The sequence below is a fragment of the Colobus angolensis genome, unplaced genomic scaffold (assembly GCF_000951035.1).
Source record: "Colobus angolensis palliatus isolate OR3802 unplaced genomic scaffold, Cang.pa_1.0 Scaffold121, whole genome shotgun sequence".
In the NCBI taxonomy this organism is placed as follows: Eukaryota; Metazoa; Chordata; class Mammalia; order Primates; family Cercopithecidae; genus Colobus; species Colobus angolensis.
The window spans coordinates 1,060,322-1,082,236 of NW_012113253.1; the positions used below are offsets into that span (position 1 = coordinate 1,060,322).

At 37.8% G+C, this 21,915-nt stretch overlaps 1 protein-coding gene across 1 annotated transcript; it reads left to right on the forward strand.

Moving 5' to 3' along the window:
- The first annotated feature begins 5,450 nt into the window (after nucleotides 1–5,450).
- ABRA (actin-binding Rho activating protein) lies at nucleotides 5,451–16,451 on the forward strand. The gene is made up of 3 exons (XM_011930959.1): nucleotides 5,451–6,174; nucleotides 14,562–15,238; nucleotides 16,428–16,451. Exons 1-2 carry the CDS (start codon nucleotides 5,507–5,509, stop codon nucleotides 15,037–15,039), a joined length of 1,146 nt encoding a protein of 381 aa, XP_011786349.1. The 5' UTR covers nucleotides 5,451–5,506; the 3' UTR covers nucleotides 15,040–15,238; nucleotides 16,428–16,451.
- The last annotated feature ends 5,464 nt before the right edge of the window (nucleotides 16,452–21,915 follow it).

The window sequence follows — 21,915 nt, forward strand, 5'->3', positions numbered from 1 at the left end:
GTTAATATATAACTGTTAATAATAATTTTATTATTACTCAACATAATAAAGGCCATTTAAGAAAAATCCACAGCTAACATCGTAATTAACAAGGAACAACTGAAAGCTTTTCCACTAAGATCCAGTACAAGGCACGGATGCCAACTATCACCACTTTTATTCAACATTGTAATGAAAGTACTAGCAAGAACAATCAGATAAGAAAAAAAAAAAGGAAAGGCATTCAAATTTAAAAAGAAGAAATAAAATTATCTGTTTGCAGATGATATTATCCTATAAGTAGAAAACCCTCGAAGTTTCATATAAAAAAACTGTTAGAACTAATAAATGAATTCAGTAGCTGCAGAATACAAAATCAGCATACAAAAATTTTTGATATTTATACACAAATAACAACCTAGCTGAAAAGGAAATCAAGAAAACAATCCCACTTATGATAGCATAAAAAATATGTGAAATAAATTTAAACAAAGCAGGTGTAAGATTTTTACAATGAAAACTATAAAACATTGCTAAAAGAAATTGAAGAATACACAGATAAGTGTAAAGATATCCCATGTTCAAAGATGAGAAGAACCAGGATTGTTAAAATGTCCATACTACCCCAAGAATATACAGATTCAATGCAATCACTTTTAAAATTCCAATGACATTATTCACAGAAGTGGACAAAACAATCCTAATATTTTTAAGGAAACATAAAAAAACCCAAACAGCCAAAGCTATACTGAGAAAGAAAAACAAAGTTGGAGGCATCATAGTTCCTGAATTAAAATTATGTCACAAAGCTATAGTAATCAAAATAGTATGGAATTTGCATAAAACAGAAACACAGACCAAAAAAAAGAAAAAAAAAAAAAACAGAATAGAGAGCTCATAAGTATAAATATATACTGCCAACATAGTATTGACAAGGGCACCAAGAAGACACAATGGGGAAAGGGTAGTCTCTTTAATAAATGGTGTTGGGAAAGTTGGATTTCCACATGCAAAAGAATAAAATTGGACCCTTATCTTATACCATACACAAAAACCGAAAGTCAATGAAAGACCTAAATGTAAGATTTAAAAGCATAAAATTCCTAGAAGTGAACATAGGAATAAAGCACCTGGACATTGACTGGCCTTGGCAATGATTTTAAAAATATATTGTACTAAAAACTCAGGCTACAAAATCAAAAATAAGTAAATGGAACTGTATCCAACTAAAAAGCTGCACAGCAAAGGAAACAAACAACAAAATGAAGGGGCAACCTATGGACTGGGAAAAATATCTGTAAATTACATATCTGATAAGGAGTTAAGTATTTTAAAAGTATAAATAAAACACAAATTATTAGCAGAAAGACAAATAACCTCATTAAAAAATAGACAAAGGACTTAAACAGACATTTATCCAAAGAAAATATAAAAATGGGCAGTAGGAATATGAAAATATGCTCAACATCAATAATCATCCAGGAAATGCAAAGCAAAACCACAATGAGATATCACTTCATATCCGTTAGGATGACTATTATCAAAAAGTCAAGAGATAAATGTTGGCAATGATGTGGAGAAAAGTACGCTCCTGGTGAAAATGTAGGATGTTGTAGTCATTATGGAAAACAGTATGAAGGTTCCTAAAGAAATCAAAAATAGAACTATGTATGATCCCACAATCCCTCTTTTGAGCATATACCCAAAGGGAATGAAATCACTACCTCATAAAGGTATCTGCACTCCCATATTTATAGTGGTATTTTTCACAATACCCAAAATATGGATACAACCTACATGTTTGTAGGTGGACAAATTGATAAAGAAAATGTGGGATATGTATATATGTGTATATGCATATATATAAAATATATAATGTATATATTATATACACATATGTGTGTGTATATATGTGTGTGTCTCTATATAAAGAAAGAATGGAATGTTATTCAGCCCGGAAAAAGAATGACATCCTGCTATTTGGCATAACATGTATGGAAAGGAAGGACATTTTGTTAAGCAAAATAAGCCAGACACAGAAAGAAAAATATTGCATGATTTTTTTAAAAAGGTCAAATATATAGAGTATAAAATAGTGGTTACAGGAGTCTGGTTGGGGGATGAAATGGGAAAACACAGGTCAAGGGATACACTGTAGAAGATATAGGATTAACAAATCTAGAGATTTAATGTACAATAGAGCACTATAGTTAATAAAAGTGCATTCAAGATTTTAAAGTAGATTTTAGCTGCTCTTATCAAAAAAGCAACTATGTGAGATGATAAATATGTTACTTTGCTTTCTTATACTAATCATTTTGCTATTTATTATATATGTATTCCATTAAATCATGTTGTAAACTTCAAATATACATAATAAAACTTTAAAAAGCAGCTATTGTGGCCTGGTGTGGTGGCTCACGCCTGTAATCCCAGCACTTTGGGAGGCCCAGGCAGCTGGATTACCTGAGGTCAGGAGTTTTGAAACCAGCCTGACCAATATGGCAAAACCCCATTTTGACTAACAATACAAAATTTGCCAGGTGTGGTGGCGCATGCCTGTAGTCCCAGCTACTCGGGAGGCTGAGGCAGGAGAATCGCTTGAACCCAGGGAGTAGAGGTTGCAGTGAGCCAAGATCATGCCACTTCACTCCAGCCTGGGCAAAGAGTAAAACTCCACTTCAAAAAAAAAAAAAAAAAAAAAAAACCCAAAAAAGCTATTGTTTCATATAGCTTTGAGCAAATGTAGTTTCCTAAAGTCTCTTTAATAAGATTATACAACTGGCTATGAGGGTTGGCTCTACCTAACTTCTAAGTGTATCATGCAGAAAAATATATAAATACCTCTCCTTCCTCTTTCTGCTATTATTCATATGATCAAAAAATAACAAATATTATTTTCAAGATACTTTCTCACTTATGACAGACTTCTTAGGTGATAATGATTTCATTAATCATCTTCACAATTTCAAATCTCAAGGTTTCCTAGGAAGCTCCCAATGTAAAACACTTATTTCATTTTATTTTTGTCTTTGAGATTTTATTTTCATTTATAACATAAATGAAACAGGAAAATCTGGAACTTCCAAGAATTTGAATTTCGATTGAGACAATGAATGTAACATTTCTATAGTAATCAAAGATGTATGGGAGGTAGCATACAGACCTTGCTTTCGGGAAGAAAGTCCCAAAGCACACGTGAGGAGGAAAATGATTTTATACTCTGTTCTGTAGAGTTGTGAATGAAGGACTGCAGTTGCCATGGAGGCTAAATCTCAGAAGGAATGACCAGGCTCTTTTAGAAGCTGCTCCTGTTTCTTAGCCAAGACCTTCTGCTGACATCCCCAAACCCCAGTAGCTGACTGTAATGCCAGTTAATATGTGAAAGACTGTTAACATTTGCTGTTTCCATTTCTTCTCCCTCTATCAGGACTGAATCTGGGGCAGGTGTGGACAGGCAGCAGGAAAATCTCGTTGAAAGCTATAAATTATCCTGATTCTGGGCTAAGCGTATGGGTGTCTTAGAGGAACTCTAATTTTTCCTAAGGCCTTCCAAGTGGGATGAAGAGATTCTGATAAGAATCAAACAGGTTGCAGTGAATCTGCGTTGCTGGGAGGAATGCCAGAAATTTCAGGCTCAGATTGAAATCTTTGTTTGTAATAGTTTTCTTTCCTTGTGATCCAACTTCCTCTTAATTAATCAAGAGGGATTTTCTTTTTCTCCACATTTATGGCCCGTAGTTAAAGTTATCAGATGTTGTTGTGGAAACACCTCTGACAGATTTGTAGATCAAGTATTAAATCACTTCCCAATTTTTGTTTATCCTAAGAGGTAAATAACCCACATGATGAAAAATATCAACATTTTTTTCCAAAATAAATGTCTCACTATCTGAAATAATTAACTTTTATACCTGTTTGTGCTCTTAAACACAACCGTTTTCAATTAGTATGGTTACCTGCATGCAAGACTGAAGGAAAGGATATAGTTTTAAAGCCAATGCAACTGTTGAATGAAAAAAAAATTCTGTCTTACTTTAAGAAATTATTCATTGCTGAGCCTTGGACATTTTTATCTGGTTTAATACACTGCATAGATGTTTCTCTTTCTGTCCACATGCTTGTCTTTCCAGTCCTTTAAAAAATATTATATTTCAGTCTCTCTTGTGAGAGTTGAAAAACTGTCTTTGCCTACATGAACTTAAAGTCCTGCTAAGGAAGATTGTGTTATTAAAAACAAACGGGGCTAGATGTGGGGGCTCACATCTGTCATCCCAGCACTTTGGGAAGCCAAGGTGGGAGGATTGCACAAGCTCAGGAGTTTGAGACCAACCTGGGCAACACAGTGAGACACCGTCTATTTAAAAAAAAAAAAAAATTAGCTAGGCATGGTGGCTCATGCCTGTAGTCCCAGCTGCTTGGGAGGCTGAGGCAGCAGGATTGCTTGAGCACAGGTGGTCAAGGTTGCAGTGAGCCATCATCACACCATTGCACTCCAGTCTGGGGACACAGCAAGACCTTATCTCAAAAAAACAAAACGAAACAAAAACCAGAATCCACAGGATAAGGGTAGGCAGGGATGGGGATAAGAAGTGAGCTACCAACAGCATTCATTTATTCTGTCCTTAGAATTCTGTCCTTAGATGATCTTTTCAAACATAGTATTTGAAAAGATGTATTCCAATAATAATTTCTAAAATTCAATGTCTATGCAGGTTTTAAAAACATTTTTTAATGATTGGACCAAAATTTTGTCTGCCTTTTTGTATTTTAATATGAGTTATCTATACAATACTTCAAAGTTGGGACTGGAAAGTAATTAGTCTTTGACTGTCTGGTCTTTGGTCTTTCTCTTATCTGGGCTTCAATTTTCTCATCTGGAAAATGAAGGTTGGATGATTTGATTTTCTAAGGTCTATTTCTAATGCAGTCGAATGAAAAAGAAAAAGGCAACTTAGGATCTTTGATAACTGGAATAAAAGGAGGCACAAGCTTTGAATTACACAGATATGGATTTGAATCTCAGATTTTATTAGCTGTAGGAAGTTAGATTTTATTTTACTTAGTTATAAAGTGGAACTAATTAGGAGCTGTACTGAGGGCTGCTGGGGTTTAAATGGGAACAATCCTGTAATGTTCCCAGGGTAATATGTATGCATATTGTATGCACCTATAAATGGCAGGACCATATTAAGGTCAGAAAAACATAAGACTGAGCACATGACTTGATCTAGTAATTTCCACTCTGGCACTTGGAGAAGAAAGAGAGTGAGCATATCACTGTCCCTTACCAGCAGAGATGTCCCTCTGCCGTCATGAAACTGGAGCTGTCATGATTTATAAAAAGAACACCATCAGGGCAAAGGCGCCATATCTTGGCAAGAAATGCTTCACATAGTTTCCGTCGTCACTAAGCTCTCCTTCCCACCCCGCACCCTGCTTCTATTTAAATCCCAGGCACTCCACTGGACCATACTCATTTTAGCCAGTGCCCAGGCTATCAGCAGAAAAAAGACAGGTGGGCAGCATGGCTCCGGGCGAAAAGGAAAGGGAGGAGGGCCCAGCCAAGAGCGCCCTCCGGAAGATACGCACAGCCACCCTGGTCATCAACTTGGCCCGAGGTTGGCAGCAGTGGGCGAATGAGAACAGCATCAGGCAGGCCCAGGAGCCTACAGGCTGGCTGCCGGGAGGGACCCAGGACTCACCCCAAGCTCCTAAACCAATCACACCAACTACTTCACACCAGAAAGCTCAGAGTGCCCCAAAGTCGCCACCCCGAACGCCAGAAGGACATGAAGATGGACAAAGCTCAGAGAAAGCCCCTGAGGTTTCTCACATCAAAAAGAAAGAGGTGACCAAAACGGTGGTCAGCAAGGCTTATGAGAGAGGAGGGGACGTGAGCCACCTCAGCCACAGGTACGAGAGGGATGTTGGTGTGCCTGAACCTGGGCAGCCAGAGGATGACATTGACAGAATCCTCCACAGCCACGGCTCCCCAACGCGGAGGAGAAAATGTGCCAACCTGGTGTCTGAGCTCACCAAGGGCTGGAGAGTGATGGAGCAGGAGGAGCCCACGTGGAGGAGTGACAGCGTAGACACAGAGGACAGTGGCTACGGAGGAGAGGCCGAGGAGAGGCCCGAGCAGGATGGAGTGCAGGTGGCTGTGGCCAGGATCAAGCGCCCCTTGCCCTCCCAGTAAGTGATGCATCCTCCCACTCCTTGTATCAGGATCACTACTGAGCCCCAACCAACTCTGGGAATCCAGGCAACAGATGAAATCCTGCCAGGGTTAGAGCCAGAATCTCAAAGACTCAAAGGCAGTGAGTACTCTAGAGGAGGGATGACCCTGGGCTGAAGGTCGGTGCTGACCTTAGACATGGACCTTTTGGTCAGGGCCTGTGCTATTTTGTTTCTCCTTTTTGTTTTGAACTGAACATCCAAGTCTTAGCCTCAACAAAGATGAAGCCATCAGAGAGGGATGCCTGTTTTGTGTGAATTCTTTAAGTCAGTTCTATCATGAGTAACAAATTGGCTTATTTCTTTAGAGATAAGAGTGGTTTCTGGTAGACTCATTGGGCAAACTTACCTTGTCCCAAATGTCTATGCTATTATCAGGAGATACGTCTGCTTCAATGACACTCATGGAACACAAATCTCTGACTCTAAACAGGTGGAAGGCTGCTGACTAATTTGAGAGCAGGCTCTGAATGAAGTCAGACAGACCCAATCTCAAATCCTAGTTCGGCCCCTAACTAGTCCTTTTTAAAGCTGATTTTCTCAGCTGGGCACAGTGGCTCATGCCTGTAATCCCAGCACTTTGGGAGGCCGAGGAGGGCAGATCACTTGAGGCCAGGAGTTGGAGACCAGCCTGACCAACATTGGTGAAACCCCATATCTACCAAAAAATACAAAAAAATAGCTGGGCACGGTGTTGCACCTCTGTAATCCCAGCTACCCAAGAGGCTGAGACATGAGAATGGCTTTAACCCAGGAGGCTGATGTTGGAGTGAGTCAAGATCATGCCACTGCACTCCAGCCTGGGCAACAGAGCAAGACTCTGTTTCACATAAAAATAAAAAACAAAAAATAACAAAAAAGCGGATTTCCTCATTTGTAAAATGACAGCAACAGTAAGCTTTTGGGAGAAGTTCTATTGTATTGGGAAATGTAAATGAGATTAGGGCTACCAAATACAGAGCTTGTCACATATGCTTAATCCATGAAAACTGTTATTATTCACATAGATTTGGTTACTTTGCAACTTTTCAAATTTTCAAAAACAGTTTGTCTTATTTGTAAACAAAGACAGCAATAATTAAAATGTCTAGATGCTAAATACACATACACACACTTACTCAATCCGAAACATTTATATAGACGAGACACATGCTTTATTTCAAGACAGTAACTCCACATAGTAGAAAGTCAGGATTTCTTGTTCCACAATGCCAGGGTATCAAAATATAAGAAAAGTGTCTGATGTCATTACATTTATAGACTGACTCCCTTTGGGGACAGTGTGTTTTTCAAGTCTCATGAAACAAGAAGAAGAAGAAGAAAAATGTTACCTATTTTGACAAAAAGCTGTTCTTTTTTTTTTTTTTGAGATGAAGTCTCACTCTGTTGCCTATTCTGGAGTACAGTGGCACGATCTTGGATCACTGCAACCTCCGTCTCCTGAGTTCAAGTGATTCTCCTGCCTCAGCCTCCTGAGTAGCTGGGATTACAGATGCACACCACCACGCCCAGCTAATTTTTGTATTTTTAGTAGAGATGGGGTTTCACCATGGTGGCCAGGCTGGTCTCGAACTCCTGACCTCAGGTGATCCGCCCACCTTGGCCTCCCAAAGTCCTGGGATGCATGAGTCACTGCATTGGGCTTAAAGAGCTGTCTTATAGTTTGAGACTGTAAAGGTGTTTTGAAAGAATTAGAACTACTACACTGCTAGCTTTCAAGAAAAATAAAATGGCAAACGGGTAATTACAATAATCTGTCACGTGTTTAGTGTGTGCTATAGGTGTTTAAATGCTTTGTCGCTTCACTTCTCATAACCCTCTGAGGTAGTTATTCACTCGTTGCAGGGATAAGAACACCAAAGCTCAGAGGGTAAGTTTGCCCAGCAAGTTAGTGACAAAGCTAAGACTTGCCCAAATGCAATGTTTTAAAACTAGACATAGTTCTAACCTTTGGGCAGTGTCTTGAGGATACATTCAGACGTCTGGATTTGTGCTTAATGTAGGAGTTCATGATCAGAAGTAACTATGCTATCTGAACATGAGGAACCATATTCCAACTTCTGGCCTTTTGGATCTTGGGACATGTATGCTAGAAATGGAATAATGGGGTCCACAAGAGTAAAGACTGAGGGGGCACAATGACAAGATCTTCCTCTTGGCACATTTTAAATTAACTGGAGGTAGGGAGGTGACAGCTGGGACCAATCCTGAATGCATAGTAGAGCTAGACATTCTTTGGCACTTGTCTAAGCACTTTTCATATATTTATTTAACTTCACAGTATGCTCATATGATAGGATATAATCATCATCCCTCTTTGATAGATGGAGACAGGAGATGAAGCAATATTAGGGAATTTGTATGAGATTTTACAGCCCACGAGATTTGAACTCAGTCATTCTGGCTCTGAGCAAACTGTCTCACCTAAAAGTGGGGAGTGGGATACAGGACCTGTCTTGGGGTTCCCCAAATCAGGCTGGTACATGAGCACCTTCTTAATGTGTTGAAATGCCTACGCTTGGAATAAGAGACAATTAGATTTGAATCATGGTTACTTTGGTAATCCTGAGTCTCTCTGTCCTCATCTAAAAAATAGATGTGATAGCTCATATCTCATGGGGTTATTTTTATATTAGCTATGTAAAGCGATAGACTCAGGGGGGCTCATTAGTAAATTGTACTCGTTATAATACAGGGAGCCAGGCTTGGTGATCCCAGCCCTTCAAGATGTTAGGAGCTTGGCTCTGTAGGTTCAGAGTGATAGTGGTGGTTAAATCTCTTCTTTCCTTTTTTGATTCCTTTCCCTCAGTCTTAGAGTACATAGGGTACCAGAATGGTGTATGCAGCAACAGCAGCTCTTAATTCCATTGGTAATCCTAGCTGTGCTCAGGAAACTTCAGCAGATACCTCATAGGAATTTTTGCCCAATGATACTCTCAAATATTGCTTGAGAAATGAAAGCAGCATTACTAAGCCAATTTGAAAAGTCTTTTTGTCCACTTATTTTTAATTATAGGCACCCTTCTCTCCCTGTATCTGCCAATAAGGAGAAAATTATGTATCATAGACGTTTAGGTGGAAAGAAAGTTTCTTGGTGGTTAAGATGTTCCATGGATAGTAGAAACAAAGAGATCAACTGTGAAAAAAGTAGATAAATTCTTTACCAACAGTAGTTTTTCTAACTGGAGTTTTACTATAAAAATTGTTTATATTTTGTCTTACTTTAAACATATTTAGTCTTTTGATTGTGACTTGTTCAATCCAGTTCCTTTAGACAAAAGAAATTAGATCCGTCTCCCATAAAGGTGCAAGATCAAATTACCAATCACTTATCATCCTGTCCTCCATGTTTAATTCAGTGAAAATAATAGCAGTTGAGCAGGAGGCTGCCATTTTATAAACAGGGGAACTGGCACAAAGAGACATTAAGAAACATAGAATTCAAGTCACAGAACGAGGAAGGGATGAAGTTGGGAAGGCACTTGTGTTCTCAACCACTATACTAGACTGTCCCTCTCAGTAGAGAACAGACTCAAGGAACAAAGTGGAGATCAAAATGTGGGCTTAATTAGTGAAATCCTAATGACTCCCAAAGTTCAGGGTTTTGGTGCACTGTATTGAAAGACCTCACCAGAAACAAAGGCAAAATTATGCTGTCCTTCTGCCTATGCCCAATTCTAGGGCCGCAACCCTTTCCATAGACTCTGAAGACAGTTCAATCTGAAGGAGAATCACAGGCCTGGCTCTCAAATGAAGCTGAAAATGACAGACAGCAAAACTGCTGAGCGGAAATGTCCATATTGCCTTTTGAATGCTGTCACCCTGCTCCTGATAAATGTGCCCTTCTTGATGTCACGCTCTCAGTAATCGAAGGGGCTAAACTGTCTGTAGGGAAGGACAAGCAAATCAATGCAGCATTTCTCCTAGAAGTTGGAAAGGGTGGCAGAGATTCTTTGCTTTACTGACAGAGGAGGGCGCCTGCGCAAGGAGGAGAAATGCTCCCTCTACAGGAAGATCTGTGGAGTTGGCAATGAGAGCCCATCTTCACTTTCTCCATAGAGATCAGAGACAGAAGAGAAAATCATGCCTCTAGGCGCCCCAGGCATTTTGAAGCTGGTGATTCAGGAGAAGGGCAACCATCAGAAAATGTTTTCAGTGCCAGTGAACTTGCTGGATTTGAAATATATCTTTTAGAACTCTTATTTCCTGGGGGTTTTATTACATATATAATAATTACATATATATATTACATATATAATAATTACATATATATTATTACATATTAATTACATATTAATATTACATATATAATAATTTACCCATATAATCATTACTCTGAAGTGTCAGAATTATAGATAAAATTGGTTCCCATCTTCTCCTCACGCTGCTGAAGAGGCCCAATTAGATAAGAAACAAATTTCAGAATATATTTTAGTAAATGAAACTAGACTTTCCTAGACAGATTGCTTGTAATGTCTAGTAGAATTAGTTACCTTGAACATAGCAGGACAGGGAAGATATATATATATTTCTTTTTTTTTCTGAGATGGAGTCTCACTCTGTTGCCCAGGCTGGAGTGCAGTGGTGCAATCTAGGCTCACTGCAAGCTCCATCTCCCAGGTTCACACCATTCTCCTACCTCAGCCTCCGGAGTAGCTGCGACTATAGGTGCTTGCCGCCACGCCCGGCTAATTTATACTTTTGATTGACTATAAGAAAGTTTGTTTACTAATAATGAAGAAACTGAGAAGGTGGGTCTGGATTTAGTATTGCTGTTCCAAAATATGAGTGAGATGTTATCCTTTAAATATTGTTTTGCTTTCTTTCAATTTATGATAGGTTATCTTTCTAAAGTTAAATCTAGAGTTTCATTCACATTTTTCCCTAAAATTTTTAAAAACAGCATAATCTGGTATCGATTCTTATAATATTTATTGACCAAAAAAATTCAGTATATAAGACTTTCTAACCCTGACTTAAACCCAAACCCAATATACTTTGACCTTTTAAAAACTGGAGATATAAAAATAATACAGAATATTTATAGAGAAAATTAGATGCTCATTAAGATGAATTTCCTTCTTTTTTTTCCTAGCCCTATTTTCTAATTCTTTCTTATGGGACCAACTTTCTTTGGTGTTCTTCCCTCCAATTAGAGGGCACTACAATTTGACCATATAACAAATAGACATTAATATTTAAATGGTGCTTCTTTTAGGAGCTCTTTACAGTTTTTTTTTTTTCAATAGAGTCTCTGTCACCCAGCCTGGAGTGCAGTGTAGTTGTACTATCTCGGCTCACTGAAACCTCTGCCTAACAGGTTCAAGAGATTCTCCTGCCTCAGTCTCCCGAGTAGCTGGGACCATAGGCAAGCACCACTACGCTGGCTAATTTTGTATTTTTTCAGTAGAGATGGGGCTTCACCATGATAGCCAGACTGATCTCGAACTCCTGGCCTCAAGTGATCTGCCCACTTCACCCTCCCCAAGTGCTGGGCTTACAGGCGTGAGCCACTGTGCCTGGCCTAGAAGCTCTTCACAGATTTATTAGCACACACCAACCCCAGCTGTTATCCCAAATGACGCTAAGTTGCAACATTTAGGGAATCTAAGTTCCTAATTAAAAATTAGAAGAAAAAGGCTACATCAAAGAATCAGAGACCCATGTAATGTAGTTTAAACAAATTACCTCTGGATGCAAATTTGAATATTTACCTATTTTTTGCTTTCTTTGTTACCAAATCAGTATAATGCCAACATAAAAGAGAATTTTGAAAAGTGAAAAGAACCAACTGTTATCTGGATACTGACATAATCATTTTTAATTATGCAAATGTTATTAAATTCTGTAGCCTAGTGCTTATACATTTTACAGAGTTGTGATTGTATCATAAACCCAAATTTGTATTACTTTCATTATAAAATATCCAGTAAGTACCTTAAAAAGTGCCTGGCACACAGTATCATAAATAAATACTTCAAAGCATGGGAGGGATGTTAAAGTGCTCAAAAACTGTTTAAAGGCAGGATGCATTAGTATTTACACAATAGGGCAGCACCACAGTTGGTGCTCAGGAGACAAAGTATGAGTTAATAAATCACACTATTCACTTTCGTTTGAGATACTTGGAGCCTCTACTCTGGCAGGACACCTCAGCTGTTAAGTCTGGTATGAAATTCACGCTCTGCTAAGATGGCCTTGGGCTTGATACTGAAGAATATGCCTTTGATCAGCATGGTGATCAGTCATTGATCAGCATGGCTCCGAAGGGACAAGGTATTTACTTTCTTTTGATAATGAGATTGAGCAGCCCACACTGAGGGCAGCTAAACAGGAAAAGTCAATGGCGGGGTAGGGGATCAACTGACAAGGAGGGCTGAGGGAAATCCATTACACTTCAGCCCGGTGAGCGCCTAGCACTTCTTCATACATATATTTTACAAAGTTGTAATAATCGTGTATACGGTTTTTGTGTGCTTTTTTTGTTTTTACTAATTAACTGTGTCATACACTTTTATCCATGTTTGTATAAAGGATAGAAGTGTTATATGTAGGAGTATTTCCAATTCCAATTCTATCGTGCTATGAAACAATGTAGCAAGTGTAGGACTTTGGGAAACATCCAGCATAAGAATTGATGAAAGTTCGCCATCTAGTGGATGTCATTTCTTTTTTGAAAACAATGTTAATTTAAGTATATATTCCTCCAGGTCCACGTGTTTGGTTCCAGCGTTTGGGTAACCAGATTCCAGGAAGTGAGTTTGGATGGTGAGGGATACCCAAATCTGATTGGTTCCTGGGTTTTTAATAGTAAATTGTGAGAGCTGGGATAGCTCAGGCATGCCGTTCACATAAGTACTTTCAGCACCACCAATCCCAATGCTTCCAGGCATGAGGCCACTTGTTACTGGGGAGAAAAAGGGAGGGTGGGACGCTTGTGAGGGTTAGGAGTACAACTCTCAGATAGTTCCGAGTTCGTGTTTTACCTGTGAAGTTAAAGAGACCTAGGGAAAAAGTCTACGCAATTGGACAAACGGCAGGGACGTCTTTTTGAGTTCTGGGATACATGTGCAGGCTAGGATGTGCAGGTTTGTTGCATAGAAAAATGTGTGCCACAGTGGCTTGCTGCACTTATCAACCTGTCACCTAGGTACTAAGCTCCACATGCATTAGCTATTTATCCTGATGCTCTCCCTCCCCCTGACCCCCAACAGGCCCCGGTGTGTGTTGTTCCCCTCCCTGTGTCCATGCGTTCTCATAGATCAGTTCCCACTTACAATCAGAACATGTGGTGTTTGGTTTTCTGTTCCTGCGTTAGTTTGCTGCCCCATACTAATATTAGGCTAGCATCCTGATACTACTAGTCTACACTTTCCAGAGTTGGCTTTTTAATAGAAAATGCGTTCTGAATTCCAAAGATACACACATTTAAAACACAACTTATTCCTTTATTAGACACTGTATGGGCCTGCTGAGTGGCATCACTGCATAGGAGAAAGAGCATTGACCTTGGTCTTAGGCAGTCTTGCGTTTGAATCCTACCCCGTCACCTATTTAGGGCAGTATTTCATAGTTATAGACAGGCTCTGGAGCCAACTTATCTTTGGTTCAGTCTTATCTTTGGTTCACTTAACAGTTTTGTGACTTTAAGAAGTTACTTCATGTCTCTGGCCTCAGTTTCCTCACTTGTGAAGTAGGAATAGTAGTACCTATCTCAGGAAATGGTTGCAGGGAATATTAATAAAAAACATTTAGAATGCCAGTACATAGTGTTCAGTAAATGTTACTGTTGCTAGCTAGTGTTTTCTATCTGTACAACTTAATATTTCAAAGTTTGTGGCATCATTGATGCTAGTCTATATATGCTCTCATTGAAAAATCCACATACGAAAATCTATATAAGATAAAATATTAAAATGCATGTGTAGTGGTATAGTCCTTACCTTTGGGAAAAAATTGGTTTCAGAGGTCCTCTAAGAACGAGATTCCTGAAAACACCTACATGATTCCAGTTCTAAAGTGTTACTAATACTCAACTTTAAGATATACACATTTGCATTAACTTTGTGTGGGGAAGCTTTTTTCTTAAAATAGATTTTAATATCATTATAATGCTTAAAATATTCATAGAGAAAACAATCTAGAAGGATATGCACCAAACTAAGAACAATGGTGGGACTATGTATGATTTTTCTTCTTTCATTTCTAATTTTTTATATTGTGTTTATTTTTGTAGTGAAAAAATTATACTTACATTAAAGATGCATATGCATGGGAAGTACAAAGGTAAAACAACACTTGCTGTTAACATATCTATTTGATTGTTCACCCTGTCTCTACTTTAGGGTAAACAGATTTACAGAGAAACTCAACTGCAAAGCCCAACAGAAATACAGCCAAGTGGGCAACTTGAAAGGGAGATGGCAGCAGTGGGCTGATGAACACATACAATCCCAGAAGCTCAATCCTTTCAGTGAAGAGTTTGATTACGAGCTGGCCATGTCCACCCGCCTACACAAAGGAGATGAGGGCTACGGCCGCCCCAAGGAAGGAACCAAAACCGCTGAAAGAGCCAAGCGTGCCGAGGAGCACATCTACAGGGAAATTATGGACATGTGCTTCATCATCCGCACAATGGCTCGCCACAGACGAGACGGCAAGATCCAGGTTACCTTTGGAGATCTCTTTGACAGATACGTTCGTATTTCAGATAAAGTAGTGGGTATTCTCATGCGTGCCAGGAAACATGGACTGGTAGACTTTGAAGGAGAGATGCTATGGCAAGGCCGAGATGATCATGTTGTGATTACGCTACTCAAATGAACCTTCAAAAACAAAAGCCAAATTTGGCCCACTATTGTCTTAATGCTAAATGCTCATGCAGGTAAAATGAAAATGCAAACTCTCTGTAATAACTTAGTAAATATTAAACAATTTTTACATAAATGACTTTCTGGCATTCTATTTCTACCTAGAATGAGGAAGCTTGGAGATTTTGAGAAAGCACAAAGCATTTCAGAAAGCACATAGAATGTAAATATATAGAAATAGTACTAATAGTTGAAATTCCACAGTGTTTTTGCTTTTGTTTTGAGACGGTTCTCTTTATGTCACCAAATCTAGTCTTTTAACTCCTCAAGTGATCCTCTCACCTTAGCCTCCCAAGTAGCCGGGATTATAGGCATGAGCCACAGCATGCAGCCACTTGCATGTTTTAGGCAAAATATTTAGCTGTTCATTGTAGAAACTACTACAGATTTTTAATTAAACATTACATCTAAGAAGAATGCTGAGTTGAGATAAATATCAGCAGAACATATGATAATGTGTCTTTATTTGGAAAAAAGAAAATACCATTAAGTTTGGTAAAATTAAACTTAAAATTTTTTCAGAAGCTTGACTTTGTATTATTGTTTATATCACAGCATCACTCGCAAAACAAACGCATATATAAAAAGTTGTCAAGATGTTGCTGAAATTGTGAAGTTGTCTACGGGTTTGGATTCTAACAGGTTTCCAGTAAGAGTTCACTTCCTCTTGTTTGATTTGAGCAAATCACATAAAAACAGACACTTCCTGTCTTAGCACCAACAAAGGAAGGCACACCCTCACTAAAAGTAGGGCAGAGGTGAGAGATTCAGATTTACTTGCCTTTGTAGGACTTCTTGGAGAAGTTTATTGTTTCATTACATGTCAGCATATAATGAGTCAAGCTGCTTGCATTTATATCAATACAATGATATATATTTCTCTAACAATGGAGAAATACAGAAAATCTATGAAGTGGAATGTTCAGTATTAGAAGAATCCCATAGAAGCATTGGTGCATTAAAAACAGATTTGAGGCAGTTTAATTTTCCTCATACTGTAACAAAGAAAACTTTACGAAATGTTTAAAAGTCATAAAACTGCAATATTAGTTCTGCAAAAGTAAAAAATATACAGTTATTATGATGGCAAGGAGAAAATCATTTGACATTAATGTGCCTATGTAATCTTAAAAACAAACGGAATGGAATGTGAGATTGCACTTCTTACTGGATTCAGTGAAAGTTACTAAAATGCATTGATAGATAGTATAGCACTTTGGTGTTAAATGTAAAAATTAATGTCAAAATATGATACCTCAAAATAACAGGTATTAGATTGCTATAAGAATTATATTTGGCAGGGCGCGGTGGCTCAAGCCTGTAATCCCAGCACTTTGGGAGGCCGAGACGGGCGGATCACGAGGTCAGGAGATCAAGACCATCCTGGCTAACACTGTGAAACCCCGTCTCTACTAAAAAATACAAAAAACTAGCCGGGCGAGGTGGCGGGCGCCTGTAGTCCCAGCTACTTGGGAGGCTGAGGCAGGAGAATGGCGGTAAACCCGGGAGGCGGAGCTTGCAGTGAGCTGAGATCAGGCCACTGCACTCTAGCCCGGGCGACAGAGCGAGACTCCGTCTCAAAAAAAAAAAAAAAAAAAAGAATTATATTTGTTTTCATGTATGAGTCTCTTTCAAACTGAAGGTTCCGGTATCTTCTTTAAGAAAGTATGTATATTTTGTTTCCATACCGTATTTATAGAGCTACCAATTAATGACCAATATTTCTAAGCAGGATTTCATATAAGATGCACACTTCTATTACAAGTGAAACCTATGCCAAATGTTAAAGACAAATAGCACAAGAATAAAAGATGTTTTCTCGTATTTTCTGTTCTTGTTTTTATAGTACTTACCGGTTACATTCCATATACACTTTCTTCTGTTTGAAATACAATAAAATTATAGAGTGCAACTTAGATTATAGTATCAGTAGAATATTTGTTAATAGATGAAGGTTTCAAGAGTCTCCTCATATTCAATTCTAAATAATAACAATTTATGCAGGCACTGACATAGATTATTCAAAGTTCAATTTGTTTGAGTGTAAGGATAAAGTAAAAGGCCTCTTCTCAGACAGCTTCTAAGACGTTAACTAACACTCTTCTGAATAAGGCCTGACTGTAAAATCAGAAAGCTGCTTTCCTTAGATAAAAAGGCCTGCTGTGTGATAGGCACATCTTCACAAGCACCTTGTGAGACAGACGTCATCGTAAGAGGTGTCTAGTGATATTAGTTTGTGGTTTGTAGCCTTTTTTCTTTATTGTGTATTATTCTTCTGATAAATATTTTATTTATTTTTAAGGCCATCTGTCATCTTAACGTTTCATGAATTGGGATCCAAAAATATCTCCTCAACCAAAATATTATTATCCTAAAAACTCCATGATAGGAATATCCATAGTTGAAAAACTTAGGATATTTTGACAAAAAGTTAAAACAAAAAATAAAAGAACTCAGGTGGCAAAAACAAGGTAATGAAAGTCCTCATATTTTTATCGTCACCAAATAATATGTGAAATCCTATATTTTACCATTGATAATTCTAAATTCCCAATAACAGGCAATATATAACTAATTTCCCAATCTTGAGGATTTTCCTTTTCCAAACTTTCAGTCAGATATTTGGAGGGTTTCTGTGTTTACCCCTTCTATCTCATAACTTAAAGTTGTGTAAGTTCACCTCATCACTCTGCCCACTTACACTACAAGGAGGGAAGTTCTGAGCGTGGGCTTTTTTGCTTCCCACAGTGTTGCAAGATGCTGCATCTATTCTTGGTTTGCCTTCTGCTTTTTCCTTTCCCTTCCCAAGCTCTACTTCCTTCTTTTTCTATTCGCTACTAACTGATAAAAAGTAGAGAAAAACCTGTGCTGTTTCTCACATGATATAGAAACAATTCTGTGTAAACTAGAATTTTATGTCAATGGGAACTTCTCTATTACATCACTGTTCAGGGCATGTAAGAGGAGCAGGAGACCATGGAGTCCATACTGAAGTGGCTCTTAATGTAGATGCCCCACAGGATTCCTAGAATATTCTAATTTCATTCGCAGTACCTATGATATACTTTTAGTATAAGAAGTACGCAATTTTTGTTACTTAATTTAAAAATGTGCTCTATGACCCAACCTCTTAGCCTAGAGGTTTTGAGAGTACTGCGATCCATCCACCAGCTATCATTCCCATAAGGATTATCTAATAATACTGTGTGACCAGATTTGTGGGGCAGGCAGTATCTAACAAAATTACATTGCATTTACTTTTTGACCAATAAATCCCACTCCTAAAATTTCCATGGAAGATACAACTCAAGCAATATGAAAATACATATGCATAATGTGTTGTGCCTTGTTTCTAACTTAAAATACTGTAAACAACCTAAAACATATAGGAAATGGTCAAATCAAGTATGGCATATGCATATAATAGATGCTGCTATAAAAGAAAAGGAATATCTTTTAAGAAGTGAAATAGATGGCCAGGTACGGTGACTCACGCCTCTAATCCCAGCACTTTGGGAGGCTGAGGCGGGTGGATCACGAGGTCAAGAGATCAAGACCATCCTGGCTAACACAGTGAAACCCCGTCTCTACTAAAAATACAAAAACAAAATTATTTGGGTGTGGTGGTGGGCGCCTGTATTCCCAGCGGGAGAATGGTGTGAACCTGGGAGGGGGAGCTTGCAGTGAGCCAAGATAGCACCACTGCATTCCAGCCTGGGCAACAGAGCAAGACTCAGAGTGTACCTCTTTATAGGGTTTTGACTTTTGGGAACTTAAATATTATACATGCAATAAAGTAAAATTAAATAAGAGCAGGAGAAAAACTAAAATTGGACACAAACAAAGCAAATAAATTGAATTCTATTTTATCTTATTAAAATAACCACACAGGAAGAAAAAAGAAATGTATCCAACTTTTGATTACAATACTTTTTGATTTAATACTTTCAGTCTAAAGACATAAAAGAACTAAGAAATATCAAAGTGTACTGAATTTTGGTGTGAGGGCATGGGTTTGACAATTCTGAAGTTCTAAGGTCTGCATCATAAAATTAAGCAAACAAGTAAATATACTGATGTCCTTACTGTGGGGGAAGAGACAAACATGGAATGAGAGAAGACAAGCAAGAACTCTGTAACGTGAGATTGCAAGGAGTGGTATTGGTGTGAATTCACGCTTATAAGTTGTCTCCTGAAAGGCCCTAAAGTGATACCACCCTAGTAGCAACAAGTGCCCCTGATTTCTAAATAAGATTCTCCTGCAAGGGAAATACGGTTCCTTTCAGAAATGGCTGATTCTAGGACTGGGTTACAGAAAGTACAGATCAATCTAAAACACTTTGTTACATGAGGAGTAAGCAAATGCTCAAGAAAATTGAAAAACTCATAGAAGTAAGACTGATGGGGTTCCAACTGGTTAAGTCTAGGATAGAAATTGGTTGTGTAACCTTTTGAATTAGAAAAAAGAGAATTCATTAGTTCATACTGATAATACATATTCATAAGTGATGGAGAAAGGAAAGCTCTTCCCTGTAGTAAATGGCAATGGCAACTAACATGTTGGGAATGAAAAAGTTTAAAAATACGCATCCCTCTACATATTACTTACTACACAAGGAAAACTGATAGCAGGGGAGGAACATGGTAGACACTATCTAATCAAATAATCAAAGCTAATATTACCAATAAAGGGATAAACGTACATTATGTGCACCCTGATTTGATGCAGAGGACAAAACACTTCTGTGGTTTTCCTATAAAAAATGCATAACCAAAATTTAAGCATAAGGAAAAATTGAGACAAATCTACATCAAAGCACATTCTATGATCCTGAAATTTTTCAAACATACAACTGTCATAAAACAATGAATAATGAACTCTTCCAGGTTAAAGGAGACTAAAAAAAAAAGGCAGAACAATTGAATGCAATGCAGGATCTTTGACTGGATCATGAACCAGGAAAAATAATGCTTGAAAGGATATTAGGGTCATTGGAGAAATTTGAAATGAATTGCATATTAGACCATATTATTGTATTAATGTTAAATTTCCTGAATCTGATCATTGTACTTTGGCTATTTAGGAGGATATCCCTATTCTTAGGAAATGCATACACAACTTTATAGGTAAAGTGTAACAATGAGATGCAGTAAATTAATATGTAGGGTGTATGGGGGTACAGGAGGAGAGAGGATGGGAAGTGATGAGAGCAAGCAAATAGTTCTGTACACATTCCAGCACATCTCCTGGTAAACACATACATATTACTGTTCAGTACATATTAAGGAATTAAATTTTCTGGTCAAAGTCATGTGTATACTTAGCTTTACTGGATACTGCCAGCAACATTTTCCAAAGTTGTTCCACTCTGCATTCCCTTTTAAAACAGCTTTCACAGTTTTGGGTTTTACGTTTAAGTCTTTAATCCATCTTGAGCTGCTCTTCGTGTGTGGTGTAAAGAAGCTGGGGTGATTCTTCAAAGACCTAAAAGCAGAACTACTATTCAACCTAGCAATGCCATTACTGGGCATATACCCAGAGAAATATAAATCTTTCTACCATAAGGACGCATGCATATGAATGTTCACTGCAGCACTATCCACAATAGCGAAGACATGGAATCAACCTAAATGTTCATCAATGACAGACTGGATAAAGAAGATGTGGTACATACATACCAAGGAATACTATGAAGCCATAAAAAAGAACGAGATCATCTCTTTTGCAGGAACAGAGATGAACCTGGAGGCTATTACCCTTAGCATACTAATGCAGGAACAGAAAACCAAATACTACATGTTCTCACTTATAAGTGAAGTCAAGTGATGAGGACTTCTGAACACATGGAAGGAAACAACAGACACAAGGGTCTACTGGAGTGGGGGTGTGGGAGGATGGTGAGTAACAGAAAAGATAACTGTTGGGTACTAAGCTTAATACCTGGGTGATGAAATAGTATGTATAACAAACTCCTGTGACACGTCTACCTATGTACCAAACCTTCACATGTACCTCCAAACCAAAAATAAAAGTTGGAGAAAACAACAGCTTTCACTCTTCCTGGGCACCTTCTTACTTTTAATAATGTCTTTTGATGAAGTGCTTAAAGTTTTAATGTAGCATACTTTATTTTTTTTTTCCTTTATATTTAGTGCTTTTTGTGTCTCATTAAAGAAATATATGCTTACCCTAATGTCATGAAAATATTATCCTATATAATCTAATGTCTTTATTGTTTTACTTTTCACAATTATTTTTCAATCTGTAATTGTTTGTGGTGTGAGATGAGTCAAGACTTTTTGTTCCATACAGATATCCAATTAATCCACCATCTTTTATTGAATAGACTGTCTTTTTTACTGAGCAGTCAGTAGTATCACCTTTTTTAGAAATCAGTTTCTTTCTAACTTTTGACCAATACATTGTCTTTCTTACTCAGCTTTCTAATAAATCATGATTATCTGGTACTGAAGACCAGATACTCAATTCCTCCATGATGCCTTAGCTATTCTTTGATTTTACATTTTCATATAAACTCTACAATCAGTTTAATTTCCAAAAAAATAAGCCTGGGTGAGATTTTCACTGTCAATGTAATTTAAGGGAACTGCTATCTCTTAATCAATATTGTCTGCCATTAATGAAAATGGTATATCCTTCCTATTTGGGTCTTCACTTTGTTATATAGCTGGTATTTTCAATGGTATTACAAATGGTAATACATACATTTCATATTTGTTTGCATATAAAAAGTGAAAGTTTGTTTTTTGTTGACTTTTAAAGTTCACCTTTCAGAATATATAAAATGTACCCCCAAAGTTTATCCTC